A 19,824-nucleotide genomic window follows, 5' to 3' on the forward strand; every position below is an offset into this window, starting at 1 on the left:
CCATCCAACATCTGGAGGATCCCACGTTTCCTGTGTAACAGGGATAGAAAGCAGAGCCCTAAGGCTACATGCAGCCCTATCCTCTCCATCCTCTTTGTGACAAAAAAAGCAAATGGCATCTTGTGGAAGCCTCCACAAGTGGCAATTGCTTTTCACCAGGAACCAAACCCCCTGCACAGTTTTAATGCTGCAAAAGAATCATTCTTCAAAACTTGAAATGTGTGTGTGTGTGTGTGTGTGTGTGTGTGTGTGTGTGTGTGTTGCCTGTGAAAGCCCAATAATATCTGGCTGGTAGCAGCCAGAAACAGAATGCTGGGTTAGAAAGATTTTGGTTTGAGTCAGCAAAGTAATTCTTATTGTCTTAACATGTTTAATACCTGAGCCATGAATATTATTTATGCTTTCCTCTGGGTGATGGATGGACTGGAGAAATTGTGGTTGCATTACCATATGATTTACATATTCCATAGCATTGGAGTTGGCATTATGTAGAATATTAACCTACAAAAGAGAGAGACAGAAAGAATATTAAAATTGCACTGAGTAGACATTCCAAGAAGATGCTTCTAAGCTGGAACCCAAAATCCGGTTAGAAAAGTCCACATAAGATGGAGATTTTACTAGTTCATTTTCTCATTACATTCTCTGGGTAAAGCAATTGGTCTGGTGCTTGTTACAGAGTTCCCATCCCAAAAGGTTATCTAAAATGCCTGTTCAGAACAGTTTCTGCAAAAAAACAGTTGTGATTGCTATGGCATGAAGCCTGGTGGGGAAAAGGACTCAGGAAATTGTTCCTATAACCAAGGAACATGAGAACAGTGAGCCTGGATTAGATAGCTTAATGACTTGAATAAGTAAATAAACTGAAGTAGCCTTGCAGTAACGGGAAAAAATCCTTTGTTGAAGGCAAGAATTCCTGTGGCTTCACAGCTCTGCATGATCTTTCATGATCTCAATTCAAGGATGGATAAAATGCTTCCAGATGTTATCAGACTACAACTCCCAGCATCCTTTACCATTGGTTTTGCTGGCAAGAGCTGATGGGATGTGAAGCTACCAACATCTGAAGGGTTGAACTTTGCCCTCGCTGGCCTCAGTCCACAACTTGGCCTTTGTAGCAGGGTTTGCCATCTACTGGCACAGGAAATTCAACTATAATTTGTACCTTTTGAACAGTGAAACTTATACAACAGAATTGGGTGTGGGAAAAGTAGTTTGCTTCCATTGTAAAATGGAGATGCTATTCAAGCAAAACAGAATTGTTCAGAATATAAGCAGCAATTGGGACCATCTTCTAACACTGAAGAAAGCATATATATCACAGAGAAATTAGCCTTTGGTCTAGATGGGTGCGGTAGAAATCCAACAAAATATATAAAATAAATAAAAAGATACTGGTGGTGCTAATCTGATACCCACAAACATAGTTCTGATACAGTGATAAGAAATCCCACTACCTCTTTCTGTATCAGGGAGATGAAGATGCTATGATAACTTTGTAAAAATGATTAAAATGTTGTTTTACCCAGAGAAAAGATGAAAGAAAGATTGAAGAAAATTAGGTAATTATAAGAGAGCAGTTGCATTTTAAGTGCTGTCTTCTACTTGCATATAATCTGCCTGTTCTCAGCCATGCCCAACTTCAGTCACACACTGGATAATGGCACTGAAAAGGGTTGCTGCAACCACAGTTATTGTTCTTGAAGTGTGAACCAATCAACACTGAAAGTGTGGGCACGTTAGGAGACAGAAAGATGTAAAGAACACTATTAGCAAGGCTAGAATTTGTAAGAGAAGGCCATCAGAGGCTTTGGATACAGGAGTCCAACAAATAAATTATCTTTGAAATGTACATGAAATTAACTTTTTAAAAGGACTTCAAGTGTTTGAAAGTCTCTATGCTAAATAAATAAACAGCACTCATTACACAAATATTAGTTTTTTTCAGAGGCAAGTGACTTCATGTTCCAGCTTTTGGCTAAATAAAGTGGAAATGAAAGTATCTAATCCTATATTATAGCCTCAAGAAAGCACCTTTCATCTGGTGCTTCGAAAAAGCACCTGGCCATTCAAAAAGATAAATGCAAACAATATGTTGCCCTGAACACACACTGACTTCAGATGCTAAGTAGGTTAGATCTGGTTGATTATTTTTTTCTTTGTTTAAATAAGTTTTATTGATAATAAAATTTATGAATTTTAACAAATATTTAAAGAAAGGTCCTTGATTTAATTTCAGCTGAATAAAGCTTTACTTTCTATTAAAATGTTCATAGTTCCAGTTTTCTCAGTTTGTTTGGGAGTGTGGGCAATGGCAACTTGAGATAAACTAACACAAAAACTACTGGTAAGCACAGGATAAAAAAGAAAGACAACTATACTGAACAGGAGCATCTTTTCATGGAATCCATAGCAACAAATTAAAATAAAAGGAACCTCCAAATCCAATATAGAAAAGTCTAGACGGATATATTCTACAAGGCAATTCTAAGAATGTGTAAGATTAAATAAAAACACCCTTTGAAAATGGACTTTGGATCAGCGTCAGATTTGGCATAGAAGTCTGCTCTTAGACTGTGACAAATTTGGGGAAGTTTGGGCAAGGAGGTTTTGAGTTGTGATTTTTAATTTTTTTTATTTTGGTCTACAGAAACAAGTGACCCTAAATGTCCTCACATTTTTTTAATTTCTGAAGAATCCAGGCTTCAGGGGCTGATATAGTCATCCTCAAATAAAGCCTTTCAAAAGGGAAAAACAACCACTTTGTTATAGACAGAGCATGGGCAGAACAAGCTTCCCAGGTAGATGATGCAGTGTCTCATATGAACTAGAGAGAATTACAGGTCAACAAAAGTTCACAGCTACCATGGAAGGAGTAAAAAATGGGTTTGCTTTAAAGAAAGTGATGGAGTAACAGTCTTCCAAAAAAGGCGACATTAGGTCATGAATCTTCAGGGAATTAGCATACAGTTTTGCAAAGCATATCCAGAATATCTGCATTATAAAAGCACAGAGCAATTGTGTTTATCCTATTTCTGAGTGTTTTCAGTAAACATTCTCTTAGGATTTCTAAGACTAGACTTCTGACACAAGTTTTCAAAAGGGAAACCAGATTCACTTTGGGACAATCTGAATTTTTAACACTGTCAGTCAGGACTCAATTAGCACAGTCTTAGCTAAATTTTAACTCCTTCGTGGCCAAACAGGAATCTGTATCTGCAAAGGGATTCTGTGTCTGGATATAAAAATATTTTAAATACTTTTTTAAAAAAAGAATAGAGTGTAATATATGCAGCTTTGTGCATTCCTATGCAGCCAATGGTGTTAGGGCACCGGCTCTAGAAGTATGGTCACTATGTTGTACAGAAGTGCCACAATTGGACCAGCCCATCTATGCCTTTATGTATATATAATTTTACTATTCTAAATCATCTCATTGTATAAATAACTATCCCACAAGCATCAGTGGATATTAACATGCACATGAATAGATGAGAGACTGAATATATTAATTCTGCTCAGTGGGTTAAGAAGAATTGGACCATATGAAGGAAACTCCTTTTTGAATGTGGAAATAACTGTTGACAAATATTTTTTATAAATAACTTACCTCTAAATTAAATTCATTACTGGTATAACGCCCATTTAGCTCTGAACATTTGATTCTAAATTTTCTGTCAAAGATGGAAGATGTATGCCAATTACGATAGCGGACCTCTCGCAAGACCTGCTCATAGTTTTTCATGGTGTCCACACCTATGGCAATTATACAGTATGAAGAAAAGGCTCAGTGGAAAGGACATGAATGAAAAAAAAGATCATGGACTTATGATAAATTATTAATTTAACAAGTAAAACTTTAAAATATGACATTAGAACCTTGTGTTTCAGAGCAGCACAAGTGAAGACTATGTATGTATTTGGTTGGAAACATATGTATTTGGTTGGAAACTATAACTGGAATAAACAGAGACAGTATCACCAATGATAATTCAGTAAGAGTTACACAAGCATCATTTAATACTGATGTTTGTCCCTCCAGGTGTGCACAACAGTACCTATATTTTCTTCTCTGTGACCATAAATACTGTTGGGGTGCATGATCACAGAAAGTAAATCATACAAACACTGTATGCTAGTTATTTTTCTGGCTATCTATCATGTACTTGGCTGTGCTCTGGTTGTGCAATTTTTCATGTCACTGGGTGCACATCGGACAGCTAGTAGAACATGACAACCACTTACCCAATCGTCCTTCTGTGCACAGCAGAACCCCATAACATTTTGGCCCATATATTTGGGCAGTTATTTAACTCTTATTGCTCTTCTGTGCCATAAGGTCACTTCTGACTTATGGCAACTCTAGTATAGTTTTTGAGGCATATGTGAAATTCAATGAGTGGTTTGAATGGAACCCTCCAATAAGTTTCCTCAGTCAAGTTGGGACTTGAACCCGGGTCTCCTGAATCCTAGTCCAACAGTTTGTTCATGATTCCATTAGATTTATTATACCACTTATTGTACTTGTCCCACAAAAATATTTAGATTCCACAGAAGGCAGAATGTTCTTTCCACACAGATTCCAGTGAATTTATATTATACAGTGGATTTAGGGCTCTCTCATGTACAATTCCTTCCTAAGTGCCCCATTAATGAGTTCTACTCTATCCCTAGCTTTCATTCAAGATGAAAAAAAGAAAGAAACAAAGAGAACAAGAAATACATTTGCAAGTCAGTTCTAAGTATTTTCTGGCCCTGTGAGAATTCTCATGTATTGCATTATGATTAGGGTTGTCATTTGGGTTTGAATATGATTGCATTTTTTAACTCTCTGAGAATTCCAAATCCTGTCCCCAAATGAGTTCACCCCAATAACACTTCTGCTTCTTAGCCCCCCCAAATCAAAAAAAGTCAAATGAAACATATTTTGTCCCAGTATAGCACAATGGTAGGAAGTAATAGGTCTAGTGGAACAATTTTTGTTGTAGCTATTTTCATCTGCAAAACAGTCCAAGCAAACATACCAAAGCAACAACAGCAATATTTTTATGTGGCAAAGGAGCTATAACTCAGGGATATTGTTTACAACTGTTCAGTTGACAATGTTGTAGAAAACATATCTTGTAAGGCTACCTTTGTACAAATTTGACTGTGAGACACTATCTACAGTAGTGTTGGTGTATGAGGGTTAAACATTTAGGATTTGCTCTCAGAGCACAGTCTTGCTTTTTTACTTTTCAAGTTAACATACTGGAATGAAAGAATAAAACCAAGAATTAATCATACCATATATTGAATAGCCTGCTGTTGAGTTTGTAGCATCTAAGTGTTTTCCCTGAAGTTCCTTACGATCTAATTCCAAACATTCTTGTGTAGGATCCAGTTCAGCCCCAATTACCAAAATGTCACAAAAATCCAAATTGTGGTGCATTTCTTCTAACATAAGTGGCTTGTGGACTGAGGAGAGAAAAAGGAGCCAGTTATTTGAACTGTTGTATGCCACATTTTTGATACCTGCAGAAATGCCTTAACAACAATGACATCAATAATTTGTCTCAGAGAATCATTAAATGGTAACATAATTATACAGCACATTTGAAAATATGCTCCTAGTGAGGATCTGGAAATCAGAAATTTGAATCTTAACCATGAAAGAAGTGTATACACATCTTGGAGGAGGAAAGAGCTGTTAGTATCTGTTTATGAAACTACATGACCATTTACAGCATGCTTGAAAAAATGTAAGATGAACATTTATTCTTCACCATGGAAGATAACGACTATCTTGTCACAGAAGAACAGCTATGCAAATTTCATATTTAATTCTCTGGTTCGTTTGGCATCAAGTGGCTGGAAAATTGACTTTAACTCTCTTTCTCTTGGGACAGTTTTGTAAAAAAATCTATGGTGAAAATTCCTTTCTCCAGTTATTATGGTCTTTTTTAGATCGTGATGGCCACACAATAGGTTACTGGAAAGCCTTTCTCTATGGTATTTATTGTGGTCCAACCATTACATTTTAAAGCCCTGTAAGAGGAATATGTTTCTGAAATGCAATGCAGATTGAAAGTCAGTGCTGTTGAGTTCATAACATCTCAGTGCCAGATACTGCTGGCAGTGAAGGAGTTATACTGCACAGGTGCTGCATGAGATCTGGCTGCTGAGGAAAGCTGTTAATTTGCATATAATGAATCCAGAAAGGGAAAATCTCTTCCCGGGGTTCTCTGTAGAAGCTGTAAACGATTAATCTGGCTTTGATGACTTCACTTTAAACAAAAGTGGTCCTGGAAATATTAGCAGAGACGTATTTTGGTTGTTTTAGCTTTTTATATGGTCCCTGAAAATAAATCACTGATTTAATTTTTTTTAAAAAAAAATAATATCAACCATAATAATCAAAGATCTGCCAACAAGTGTCAAATACAAAGAAGTGGAATTACAAACTTGGACAAACAATTAAACATAGTATTCAATGTACATTCATTACAGAGGTTGCGTGTTTTTACAAGAATTTTCTAAATTTATCTTGTTTAGCACATGAGATTTTTCCAATATTTCTCTGCACACTGAGGTGTCTTACTCAGTTGTCATTATGATATTTAAAAATTATATAAAGCAAAACTACCTCAATTTAATTTTTGTTTTTATTAATGCATTAATGCATTTCTTTTTTGATTGAGAAATAAAAGTAGTTTTAACGAAAAAAAGTACTGAAAAATAACATCATTCAATGTTGTGCACACAAAAAAGAATTAGTTTTCAACATCTATTGCAGCATTTTTATCCACTCATTTCTATGTATAATTAATAACAACACAGGGCATACAAGCTTACACTATGCTACAGCTGCATGTGTCACTTATAATATTAAAAATAGGCAATATATTGCTACCATATGCTTTTTATATGCACATCAGATTAAACATTTTTCCTAGGCACTGGAAAGAAGACAATTTAAGGCTATAACTAATTAGAATTAAAGATATTTTAGTGTCTCTCACTATTGAACATTTCAATTTCTTTGCAGCTCTTTTTCAAAGAAATTGAAATTGGTCTGAAAGAGTATCAGTCCAACTGTGGGCTGGTTTTCATAGTGAAACAACTCTGATACAAAACCATAATGACACTCCTTGAACTTTTAACAGTTTTCAATACTATTGGCTGGCCATGGTATTTTACTGAACACTGTGGACTTGACATCAAGATATAAAAGTATGATTGTTCTGCTCCTGCTCAGCTTCTGAAAGTAGTACTTTGTTTTTTGCTTTGGCATTAGAACTGTGAAATTCTGTAGGGGTCTTTACGAGGTTACAAAATGATTGGAGGGAGATGCCACCAATATATTGGTGATATCTAGCTTCATTTTAGCTTGTCACTGAAGTTGTCTGAAATTGGTCAAGTGCCGAATCACTTTCTGGGGTCAATAACATATTAGATGAAGTCGAACAAGATGCAATTAAATCCCAGGAAGACTTACCTAATTTTTATTTTAGCATTCATCAATGCATACTAGGAATGAGGGAAGTGGGTAAATTCAGTGATCTGTTGCTCTTATTTTTATAGATGTCATTTTCATTTAAACTATGCAATATTTTTTCTTGTCTAGACCATTTATTTCATCGTATTGGGGCAGCTAATCATTTAGAGACATGAAAGTCTTTCACTCCCTAATTCTTGTAACTAAAACATTGTAGATGTCAGAGATTGAAAAGTAGTATGTGATACAATTTGACGCCTATGATTACATCTTTTTCATTCAATATTCTGCATAAACCAGAGGAAAAGGGGCTGGGGAGAAGGAAGGGGAAGATGTTAAAATGTGAATAATTTGTCATGATTAATTTGGAACAGGTCTGTTGTAGCTGTTCCTTATCACTCTGTTATACACTGCAAAATGACTACTGGACCAAGAATAATGAAATGCAATTTAATCCTCTGCCTATTTGCTTGGAGGCATGCTTCAGTGAATCCAGTAGGGCATGTTCCAAGTTAACACATATAGACCTGCAAATCTGAGTTTATTTAATTATTTATTCGCATTACTTTTAACATGGACAGGAATAAAGTATGAGCTAGATTTTTATAAAACTTTTCCATATTATTTATTTATATATTTATTTGTTTGGTAGACCACCTTTCTCCTCATTAGGGGATCCAAGAAGGCTCACCATATTAAAAAGAATAGCATTAAAAACATAAGTTAAATATTAACAAAATAATTAAACTGTATGATAATTAAATACAATTGAATAATTAAGAGCAAGTAAACATTTAAAACTATCTTAACTTTAAAAAGGCATTCAGGGATTCAGCTATGAATGTTAAAAAAGTCAGCTTGAAGAGATGTGTCTTGAGCTGTTGGTGGAAAGATAAAATGGAAGGAACCAGCCTGATCTCCTGAAGGCATTCCACAGTCTGGGAGCTGCCACAGAGAAGGTCCTCTCTTGTGTCTCCCATCAGCTGTGCCTGCGATGGCAATGGGATTGAGAAGATAATCTCTTCTGATTATCTTAAATGCTGAGAAAGCTCATATGGGGAGATAGAGTCTTTATCAATCCACACATTTCTTCATATTCATGGAAAAAATGAAGAATAAAACAATTCTAATGTGGGAGAAATAAAAATAGATTTGTCTGTTCCAGGTCCGGGTCTTGTACTGAAGTCTTACACAAGCATAGGTTTCTACTCCTGTGTATTCAACCATATTAATGTGCAATCAGGTGCCACATTGTATATCTGAGATCTTTTAAACTTTATTGGCACTCAGTTATACAGTGTAGGCTCCTCCATGCTGGAAATATATCTAACTAACAAATGGGACCACCAACAAATGTAACCATCATTTCAAATGGAGAGTACAGCCAAGAAATTAGAAGATTGAGACTATGAAGGGCAGCAATGAAGAAACTAGAAAAGACTGTCAAGTGTAGGATGTATCACTGGAGACCAAGACCAAGATAATCTATACTCTTTTATTTCTAATCATCACGTACAGGTATGAAAGATGGGTAGTAAAGAAAGCTGTCAGGAAAAAAGAGAGATTCTTTTGATATGCAGTGCTGAAGGAGATCATTGTGGATACACTGGACTGCTACAAAGACAAACAAGTGGGTCCTAGAGCAAATCAAGCCTGAACTATCTCTGGAGGCAACACATTGAAACTGAGGCTGTCCTACTTTGGGCACATAATAGAAAAACAGGATTCTCTGGAAAAGACAATAATGTTGGGAAAGGTTGAAGGCAACAGGAAAAGGAGAAGGCTAAACATGAGATGGATTTAATCTCTAAAGGAAGCCACAGGCTTGAGTTTGCAAGAGATGAACAGGGAGTTAACAACAAAACATTTTGAAGATCAGTCATTCATTTTGTTGTTGTTTAGTCATTAAGTTGTGTCCAACTCTTCGTGACCCCATGGACCAGAGCACGCCAGGCCCTCCTGTCTTCCAGGATCATCATAAGCCAGAGATGACTTGATGGGACATAAAAACAACAACAACGAGAACACCACCTCCACCACCACAACCACCCAATGCGAATAAAGTGCAGATACATAAAATTTTTCATTTCAGTTTGTTTTCAAAGAATTTGCTAAAATTTGTTGATAATCTATCCAAGATTGAAGGAACTTAAGGTTAAAGTTTCAAATGCAGGTAAAAGTGAAAAAGACATATTTTCATAGCTCTTATATTTCTGCAGTGGTGCAAGGCAGATTTAAGAAAATCCCGAGGGAACAGAGATTCTGCCCTTTTGGCTCTGGTGAGATAGAATCTATCGAGCACATGATGCTCAGGTGTAACAGGCATAATAAGATCCGAGGAAAATATATTACACCACTCTTAAAAGATATCGCAGGCCAATCGGATTCGGACTACTGTAATAAATTGTTAACCAACCAAAATCGGACTACTACAGAACTGGTAGCGAAATTTTGGGCGGCATGCTACAGCAGACAGACTAGACAGCTAAACCCTTAGACCTTGGCCTTACATTGCTATATTTGCTGTTTTAGATATTTTACCTTTTGTATGACTTTGTAGTGCATGCCAGTCTTTGAAGTTTTGTATTCAATTTTGTATGGCTTGATGCCGTAAAAATAAAGTATATATATATATATTTCTGCTCACCTTACTCTTCCAAACTCTTTTCATAAAGAAAGGTAGGCTAGACATGAGTAAATTATAGATCATAACTCAATTTATGCATGATTAATTTAGGCTGCATTAATATAGTTTCCAAATCCTGTGAGGTGCTAGTCCCCCTCTATTCAGCACTGGTTAGGCCTCACCTTGAGCATTGTGTCCAGTTCTGGACACCACACTTCAAGAAGGATGCTAACAAATTGGAACAAGTTTAGAGGAAGGTGAAAAGGATGATCAGGGGGCTGGAAATCAAGCCCTATGAGGAAAGGCTGAAACAATTGAGCATGTTTAGCCTTGAGAAAAGATAACTGAGGGGTGATATGATAGCACTTTTCAAACATCTGAAAGGTTGTCATACAGAGGAGGGGCAAGATCTGTTCTCAATAATCCCAGAATGCAGGACATGCAACAATGGGCTCAAGTTAAAGGAAGCCAGATTTCGGTTGAATATCAGGAAAATCTCCCTAACTGTTAGAGCAGTACGACAGTGGAACCAGTTACCTTGGGAGTTGGTGAGTGCTCCAACACTGGAGGCATTCAAGAAAAACTTAGATAATCACCTGGGAGATATGCTTTGATTGTATCCCTGCATTGAGCAGGGAGTTGGACTTGATGGCCTTGTAGGCCCTTTCCAACTTCACTTTTCTATGATTTCTATGATTCTATACTAACTTCTCATGACTGTTTAATTAAATCAACCTAACCATTCACATGGATTCTGCAACTCACTATGGTGAAGGCCAGAAACATTCATTTCTGCCATTCATTTCAGATGGGCAAGGTATTTTTACTTTCATCACTTTTGAGATGAACCTTTCTCTTCAAGGCAAGTTTTCAGTGACTGGTTACCCAAGTGGGATTTTTAGATGGACTAGTATCATTGTACCTTCTACTTTTCAGCCCCACTGGACAGATCTTGGCCTCTGTGACGTTCCTCTTTCACGTCACAATGGTCAGGACACTCTCTCATTCACACTTTATTTACGCTGCCACCAACCACTCCTTCATAAGACTCTTCAGACAAATGTATGATTTTAAAAATAAAAACTTGTATTTTATTGATAACAACAGAAGGAATGGTAAATCACTTTATCAACTAAAATAAAAAGGCAATCAGTAATAATAAAGTATCCCCTCATACACACTGTCACTCAGACCTTAACTCTTCATAACTCTTGACTCTAACTCTCCATAACTCTTAACTCACTAAAAACTGTCTCACATCATTCACTCCCCCCCCTTATATACACAGCTCCACCGCCTGGAGTCCCACCTCCTGCTCTGCTATAGGCAGATGGGTTCCAGCATAACCATGATAGGCAGGTGACGTCATCGCAGCCGTCACAGCCTCTGTCTCACGTGTGACTCTGCATGCAGGGTTCTGTTGCTATTGGAACCAAAGGAGCTGAAAACGACTTCTGTCTGGAGGAGGAAAGCTGCATGGAGGGAGGTGGAGTCATGCATTCAGCCATGCGTCTTAGAGGGAACCTTGACTGTTATGCATTGATACTTTGACTGTGTTTTTAGTACTGCTTATGTTTACCATTACTCAGAATGTATTTGTTTATTCCTTTTTAATATTTGTATATTTATTGTTTTTAGCTTTAATGTTGTATTTAATGTAAGCTGCCTTTTTATAATCATTGTTCATAGCTTTAAATATTGTCTTTCAATGATGTAAGCTGCCTTGGGTCCTTTTTAATGAGAAAGGCAAGGTTAAAATATCAATGAGTGAGTCAGTGAGTAAGTAAGTAAGTAAAATGAAAACATTGGACCCCCATGGATGGCCCCCTTTCACATATTTCCTTGAGCCTGGTTACTTCAGACTACTCCCTATTGTTGTTTATTCTCTCTTTTCATCCTTCCACCTGTACTGAGCCTGTTGGTTTTGAAGCATTTACCTGAAAATAATCAACATAATAATTTGAAGGGAAGAATTTATAAAATATGTTTGCATTCGATCCAAATGCAAAGGGCATTTAGTTTCTGCCATCACCAGAATCCCCATCTGAAAATAAAAGTACAAACCTCTGTCCATCATTTCCTTTAGATCAGGAGGATGTTCCATTTTAGTGACTGTGCTGACGATTTTGATATCTGGTAAAAGAGTCACACCATTTTCATGTTCAAACTGTACAGCTGGTCTTGCAAAATGATCCATTCCACTTATTGTAATCTTGGGCTCCTTGGCCTGAAACACCATTACATAGGCATCTATATCTGGGATACTAATGCAGATATCTTCACCAAAACATCTGAAAAATATATTTTTCATTAACTTCATGGAAGAGGTTTGCAGTGCACATTCTTCCTTTGCAAAGAAGCACACAATCTAAAGAAACACAAACCATGTAGTAGATACACGTAGTAGGTGCATGATCTCTATATACAATATGCCCTTTTTATGTCTGACCAGCTATGGAATCAATGAAACCCTTATGAACAGTAGAAGCACACGTTTTCAAATTATTTAAAAGTAGTAGAGCATATCATTGGCAGGCATGATCTTCAGAAAGGTCAATGCATACATACCATTTAAACTCTTAACTAACATATCACACAAACCATCAGTGGTTAAACCTGATTAGATGGCTTCTAATTGTTCTGCATTTTACATTAGCACTCAAATTGATGCTTAATGGGTTAGATATAGCTATCTTGTTAAATGTGCATCAAGATTCTAATCATCCATTTTATACTGAACGCATCAGGAGGCCATTTCACACATATCCAGAACTCTATCTGAAGCCAATGGGCGTGCATGAATTAGAAACTACTCTATCACTGAAATCATCCCATTATGAAAATATATGTAATTCTTAAATCTCTTGGCTAATTCATTAAAGACCATATTTTGTTTCATTTTATTTGTATGCCATTATTAGATATTCAAATGTAAGGTTCTTGATTCATGATTCATCACATATTGCTAGTTCAATGAAGCTTAACAACTTGAACTTACTGGACTCTGGATGAGACTTTAAGACGGCGGATGCCTGAGGTTGGAAACTGCCTGGAGTTAATATAGGAGACCTTCTGGAGAGCTTGATTTATATTTCCAATGTCATCTCCTTCTATAACAAGTACTGACTGGGAAGGATTGAAGTGATACTGGTAGGGGAGGAAGGAAAAAGTATGATTAGTATTTAGGGAAATAATGCAGAATGACTCATTAGAACACTCGTAGAATAACAGGCTTCTAAAGGCTGTTTCTTAAAGTCTGGTTAAATCCCTAACAAAATAATGAAAAACTATAATTTTATTACAGAATGTTTCTTCCATATGTAAAAGCCATTTAGAAACAAGCACCCACTAGGCACTCATCCACCACACATTTTAGTAATTATTGTAGCTATAATTAACAGTAAAGTAAATTAAAAGTCAGTGGAACTGCTGTGAATCAAGGCTGCATCCTCTGCTGCACTCTGCTTTTTCCCTCACTGTATCATGGCAAAATGCAGGGTCAATTTATATCTAAAATCAACAAAAATATCCTCCTTTGTTAAGGCATCCTCTGTATGTTTACTGTATTCTAAGTGGATATATGGTTTCATATTCTGCTATAATAATTATAGCCTGAGATCCCGTGGTGTGCCCTGCAGAATCTGGATTTCCTTCAGTTCTTCCTGCATCCCTTTGTGGCACCAAAGACTGTCAGAGAGAGTCTCCAAGCCTTCCAGAGCACAATTCTTAGCACCCACGTGGGACTTGCAGGAAGGACAGACTGCATGTTCTGGTGGAAGCAGCAGGATTGGACAGACCATATGTTTTCCCAAAAATAAGACCTAAAATGAAAATAAGCCCTAGTATGATTTTTCAGGATGCTCGTAACATAAGCCCTACCCCAAAAATGAGCCCCAATTAAGTGAAACCCTGTCCTCCACCATTGTGCAGCAGCTAGAAGAAGATAACAAAACTGTATTTGAATAAATGTATATTGTTGTACATTTGTTGGCAGAGGAACTAGAGACCAAATTGCTAACATGGGCTGGATTATAGAGAAAGCCAGAGAGTTCCAGAAAAATATCTACATCTGTTTCATCGACTATGCAAAAGCCTTTGACTGTGTGGACCACAACAAACTATGGCAAGTCCTTAAAGAAATGGGAGTGCCTCACCACCTTATCTATCTCCTGAGAAACCTATACTCAGGACAGGAAGCAACAGTTAGAATTGGATATGGACAGATCTTGAAGCTGAGGCTCCAATACTTTGGCCATCTCATGATAAAAGACTCCCTGGAAAAGACCCTGATGTTAGCAAAGTGTGAGGGCAAGAGGAGAAGGGGACAACAGAGGATGAGATGGTTGGACAGTGTCATAGAAACAACCAACATGAATTTGACACAACTCTGGGAGGCAGTGGAGGATAGGAGGGCCTGGCGTGCTCTGGTCCATGGGGTCACAAAGAGTCGGACATGACTGAACGACTAAACGACGATATTGTTGTACATGAACAAAAATAAAACATCCCCTGAAAATAAGCCCTAATGTGTGTTTTTGGAGTAAAAATTAATATAAGACCCTGTCTTACTTTTGGGGAAACACAGTAACTGCATCCTAGCCAATGTCCAGTAACTCTAGAGTACAGCAATATAGTATCAGTCTACTTGCATACAGGTCATAATAATGTCCTGTGTTATTTGCCAGTACATAGATAGAACAAAAATAGGCAGTGGACAATAGCAGGTACACAAGACCAACTCCCTTTCTTTCTGCACAGTCAGATGCTTCACAAAAATCTTAAAGAAATTTTGTAACTGTGATGGTTTATCAGGGTTTCTGACCATGAGAGCTTTCCAACTGCCTTCATCTGAGCACATTTACAGAGCCCTTTATAGATCTTTGGGATGAACAGATAAAAATCTGGAAAGCAGCCTGGCACAGAACTGCACCTCACATTTAAGAGAAGCCCAGAACCCAAGGGATAACTACATTCTGGTATGTGTATTGTGTAGCTATATTGTCTGGTTGTGGAACTGCAAATTGGGATAATTCAAATTAAAAAGCAAGCCCGATTAATTTTTTCTCATCCCTCATATCTAAGAGTATGTCATGTCTTAAACTAGTTATGGATGTGATTTGCTAAAATTGTTAGGATTCCAGCAATGTCTTTATATCCTTATTTAATTTTCCTACTTTATTAGACCAGATAAATGACACTGCTCTTGTACAAGAATATGCAATTATAATTCAGGCATCGATTCATAACTGCTACAAGGTTTGTATGGAAGATTTATTCAAGTCCATTCTCTCAAATTGGGCAAAGACTATGATACACTGCTTCCAAATCTTCTTGGTCCAAGTGTCTGGGTACTTCCATGGGGAACTGCTATGGGACCTGGACAAGCTGACGGCATAACTTATTTATGGTAGTTAACACAGGACTGTCCTGGTGAAAGCTAAGAAGACTACTAAGCTAGTATCACAGAAGCTGCAGTGTGCATATTTCCACAGTATATTCAATTTTGTGTGTGCATCTGCATGTGTTTGCATATATGTGTATGCGTACGTACACATGTGTGTATATTTGTGTCTATCAACCTCTCTTAGGTTTCTTATAATGTGGTTTCAAATAGACACTAAAGTCGCAGCAATTTAAAAACAAACACTGTACCCATTTGCTTTGAGTTGGCAGAAATTATAAAATAACTACTTGGTAATAATAGTTCTGTTACAGGGCTTATTTAAGGTAGGTGGGACTGAGTAAAAACTTGGATAAATCCTGGATTACAACTTCTCAAATGCTTGAGGTGGCAGGGTTCAGGACAGAAAATCTCATTAAAATGATTGTAATCTTGGTTCCCCCTACTTTTTTTTAATGAAAAGGCTATCATAAATGTGTATGGAAACTAAACATCTCTATGTACAGGTACAGTTTGTACACATATTTTTTTTTTGAAAGCCAGACACAATCTGTCTGTCCGAATGTCCTGTTGAAATCCAAGACCAACTGTGGCTCTTTCATCGTGACATATCACTGTCGGGCCATCTAGGAAATGCTGCATGAGACCTTTCCCTGACAGCTTCTTTCATTTTTTGCCTCCCGCTGCCACAGTGACTCTCAAAATAGCTGAAAAGGTAAAAATGAAAGAAGAAAGTTCTACCATGCAGGTTTGCAGATCGGAGATTGAAAATGTTCTGAAGCTGAAAAAAATTAAACTCTTGGACTCATTTCCCCACCCACAGTGAGTTCACAAAGACAGCTGCTTATCCATACTGATCAGCTGTTGGAGGCAAAACTGAAGACAAGAAAATCTGGCATTCCTCAAGCAGCCTTCAAAGAATTGTCAGCTTCAAACAGAGATGTAGTATGTAGGAACACTGTTTCTATTGATCATATGATAAGCTAGAGCTCAGAAAGAGCAGGAGAATTTTCAAAAACAACATATATAGATTTACATATACGGTATTCTAACAACTAAGCTCTTATTCCTCGTGGCGCAGTGGTTAAACCGCTGTACTGCAGCCAAAACTGTGCTCACGACCTGGGGTTCAATCCCAGGTAGCCGGCTCAAGGTTGACTCAGCCTTCTATCCTTCCGAGGTCAGTAAAATGAGTACCCCCCCAGCTGGGGGGGGGGCAATGTGTAGCCTGCATAATTAACTTGTAAACTGCCCAGAGAGTGCTTGAAGCGCTATGGGGCGGTATATAAGCAGCACGCTTTGCTTTTTGCTTTGCTTTATGTTGAAGAGATGTGATGTTGGCTAATGTATGTCTTTATTCATACTCTTTGCAATTTACTAGCAGGAAAAGCCTAGGAAGCTATTAGGAGTTTGCACCATTGAAGCATAAAAAGAACTATTAATATTTGGAACAACTTTTCCAGTGTTAAACAGTACTCTATACACTAACCTACAACTGTGATACATTGGCCATTAAATCTTCCACTGAGTAAAAGCTCCCCTCAGCACATTAATGTGAGATTGTGTGTTGTTCGTGCAAGCATTGCTATTGTGTAATAATGTAGAGTGGGTTTTCTCCATGGAAACCACAATTTGTGCAATGGTAATGCTTGCACATGCAGAACAATCTCATGTTACTACAAGGGTGGAACTTTCCAATGAGTAAAAGCTGAATAGGCTATTGCCCTTATTTTCTAAGCCATCCTATGAACACATGGCTACAAGCAACAGAATTACTGGATAGATACAGGAATAGTTGTTAGACATTCTAACGCAAGCCCATGTTAGCGGGTTATACATTTTACAACTATTCCCAGACCAGATATTACTTAATATGATATCAAAGGGCCTTCTGTTCAAGTATGCAGGAGTAATTTGCACATAAGTATACAGAGGGAGCCAAGCACGGATGATGCATTAACACTTAGTGGAACATTATTGCAAGGGGTTTCTGGGGTGGAGGAAGGCTGTCCATGTTACCCTGCTGGAAAACCAAAACCAGAAACCCCTTGCAGAGCCTTATACCATTAACATATATAGTTAGCCATTAGATTTTAAGGTGCCACAAGATTCTTTTATGCTTCCCCCCAATATAAACTGCTTATTACAGATGCATTAAAAAAATAGAAAAGAAGCAGACACAATTCTCAAAGTTAAGGCTATCAACTGTCGTAGTACACTGGATGCACTTGTAACAGCTTTGTGGTCAGTGGGCATACTGATAGTGGGAATCTGGGAGTTGTATTATAAGGGGGGGGGAAGAGTAACTTCTCCAATCTTTCTTTTAGTCCTGCAGCATAGGGCTGTCATCTGTTCAGCACCTCTCTCTCTCTCTCTCTCTCTCTCTCTCTCTCTCTCTCTGTGTGTGTGTGTGTGTGTGTGTGTGTGTGTGTGTGTGTGTGTGTGTGTGTGTGAGAGAGAGAGAGAGAGAGAGAGAGAGAGAGAGAGAGAGAGAGAGAGAGAGAGAGACTGTCTAAGCAGCCTGGCTTTCCTATAAGGTTTCCCTGTATTTTATCTATGAAGATTCTCAGTCATCCAGGTGAGATTATCTGGAAGTTTCCCTGTATTGTTCTAAAAATGACACTGTCATCCTACTCTTATCTACTGACTGCAAATGATGAGAACCAAATGATAATGTGTATTTTAATGTGTTTATGTTTTCAATTATTATATCTGCATTTTTGTTTTTTGTATACACCACCCAGAGTAGACATGTTCTAGATGGGTGGTATATAAGATAAATAAATAAATAAATAAATAAATAAATAAATAAATAAATAAATAAATAAATAAATAAATAAATAAATAAATAAATAAATAAATAAATAAATAAATAAATAAATGGAACATGAGTTAGTTGTAATGGCTATACACTACTTCCAAGACAAGAGGAAGCATGCCTCTGAATGTCAGTTACCGGAAAGCAACAGAACCAGAGGACAGTCATCCTCACATTTTGTTAATGGGCTTTACAAGGGGTGTCTTATTGCAGCAAAGAGGTAGAATACAAAGCCTCTGGCATGACCCAGTAATCTCCTTTCAGGTTATTATGCCATTGCAGATTGGTGTGGGAAAGAGAACATTTTTTCATATGTTTAATGTTACTGTTTTTGTTCCTCAAATATTGGTTCTCTTGGCCAGAGTATGGAAAAATTACTTTTTTCGGTAACAGGTCCCAGAAACAGCCAGCCAGCATTGCCAATGGGTATGTTCTTAGGGCAGTTATTTCCAGGGTCCTAATATAGCTCCCCTGCTCCTAGACCAGTGGTCAGGAAACAGGGGTAAATTACCCCAAATGGGGTAAAAATGAAAATCCTGGGGGTAATGAGGACGGTCGCGGTAGGCATTTTACCCCAAAGCATTTTATTTCTGACGATGCTGTGTGTAGGCGGGCATTCCGTTGCGGGGAGAGCGAGCCCTGGTGAGGAACTGCACAGGGCACCCTCCTGCCCTCCTTGCCTCCAAAGTGGGGGAAGGGCAGCGTACAGGGCCAACTGGACTCTTTTCCCAGCGGAGCCCTGGCTGGGGCTCTCCCGGTGCGCTGGCAAGAAGGCCCCACCCCCTCACCTGAGCTCATGGCCAGTGGCCCTGTGGCCCTGTGGTGCTGGCCTCCCTTCACCAAGGATGCGCTTTCCCGGCAGCGTGGCGGCTTCAGACTGGTTGCCCGAGCAGCAGCCGCAGGTCCCAGGTGAGCACAGAGGCGGGGGGGGCGGCCGCAGACAGCAAGAACCAAGGGGGGTAATGTCAACGTATATACATTTTTTGGGGGGTAAAAGGTAAAAAAGTTCCCTGACCCCTGTCCTAGACAGATACCTAGCACTGACAGCATCAAATGGACATGCTAAATGCTGTGAAACCCCTCCCACGCCTCAGCTGCTGGAAATAAAAGAGGCATTCCTTGTCACACTGATCCTCTTTTTTCCTGCTTTTTCCTTGCATGACTTCATGGCAAATGAGATTGCTTCCGGGAGTACATTTTTGCAGCAGCTTGTGCTCTACACTTCATAAATCAGCTTTAAAATGATATCAAAGATGATGTCACTTCATCCCTCACCTTTATTCCTTGGCCAAGACTCTCCAGAGAGTTAATATCCAGACCTTCTTTGCAGGCCTGTAAACAGGAAATCACTTTCTGACTCTCAATTTTGCCGGGTCGGATGGTGAGGCTGGCAAGAATGCCATGGAAATACTGAGCAAACCGGGGTTTCGTGACTTCACCTCCTATTAAAAACAGAAACACATATCATTGCTGCTGATGATTCATATGCACAGATTTATTCA

The 19,824-nt window shown here is 38.1% G+C and overlaps 1 protein-coding gene across 2 annotated transcripts in view; it reads right to left on the reverse strand.

The window, feature by feature from the left end:
* The window catches only part of CLSTN2 (calsyntenin 2), a 496,583-nt gene that overhangs the window by 19,647 nt on the left and 457,112 nt on the right, over positions 1 to 19,824 (reverse strand). For both annotated transcript variants that reach the window (XM_072995959.2, XM_078389218.1), the window contains 6 exons: positions 19,598 to 19,764; positions 13,102 to 13,250; positions 12,168 to 12,394; positions 5,287 to 5,457; positions 3,611 to 3,756; positions 378 to 501 (listed from right to left, as the gene is read on the reverse strand). In XM_072995959.2, the coding sequence (XP_072852060.2) occupies positions 378 to 501; positions 3,611 to 3,756; positions 5,287 to 5,457; positions 12,168 to 12,394; positions 13,102 to 13,250; positions 19,598 to 19,764 (984 nt within the window). The remainder of the gene's footprint in view (positions 1 to 377; positions 502 to 3,610; positions 3,757 to 5,286; positions 5,458 to 12,167; positions 12,395 to 13,101; positions 13,251 to 19,597; positions 19,765 to 19,824) is intronic.

The sequence above is a fragment of the Pogona vitticeps genome, chromosome 3 (assembly GCF_051106095.1).
Source record: "Pogona vitticeps strain Pit_001003342236 chromosome 3, PviZW2.1, whole genome shotgun sequence".
Classification (NCBI taxonomy): domain Eukaryota; kingdom Metazoa; phylum Chordata; class Lepidosauria; order Squamata; family Agamidae; genus Pogona; species Pogona vitticeps.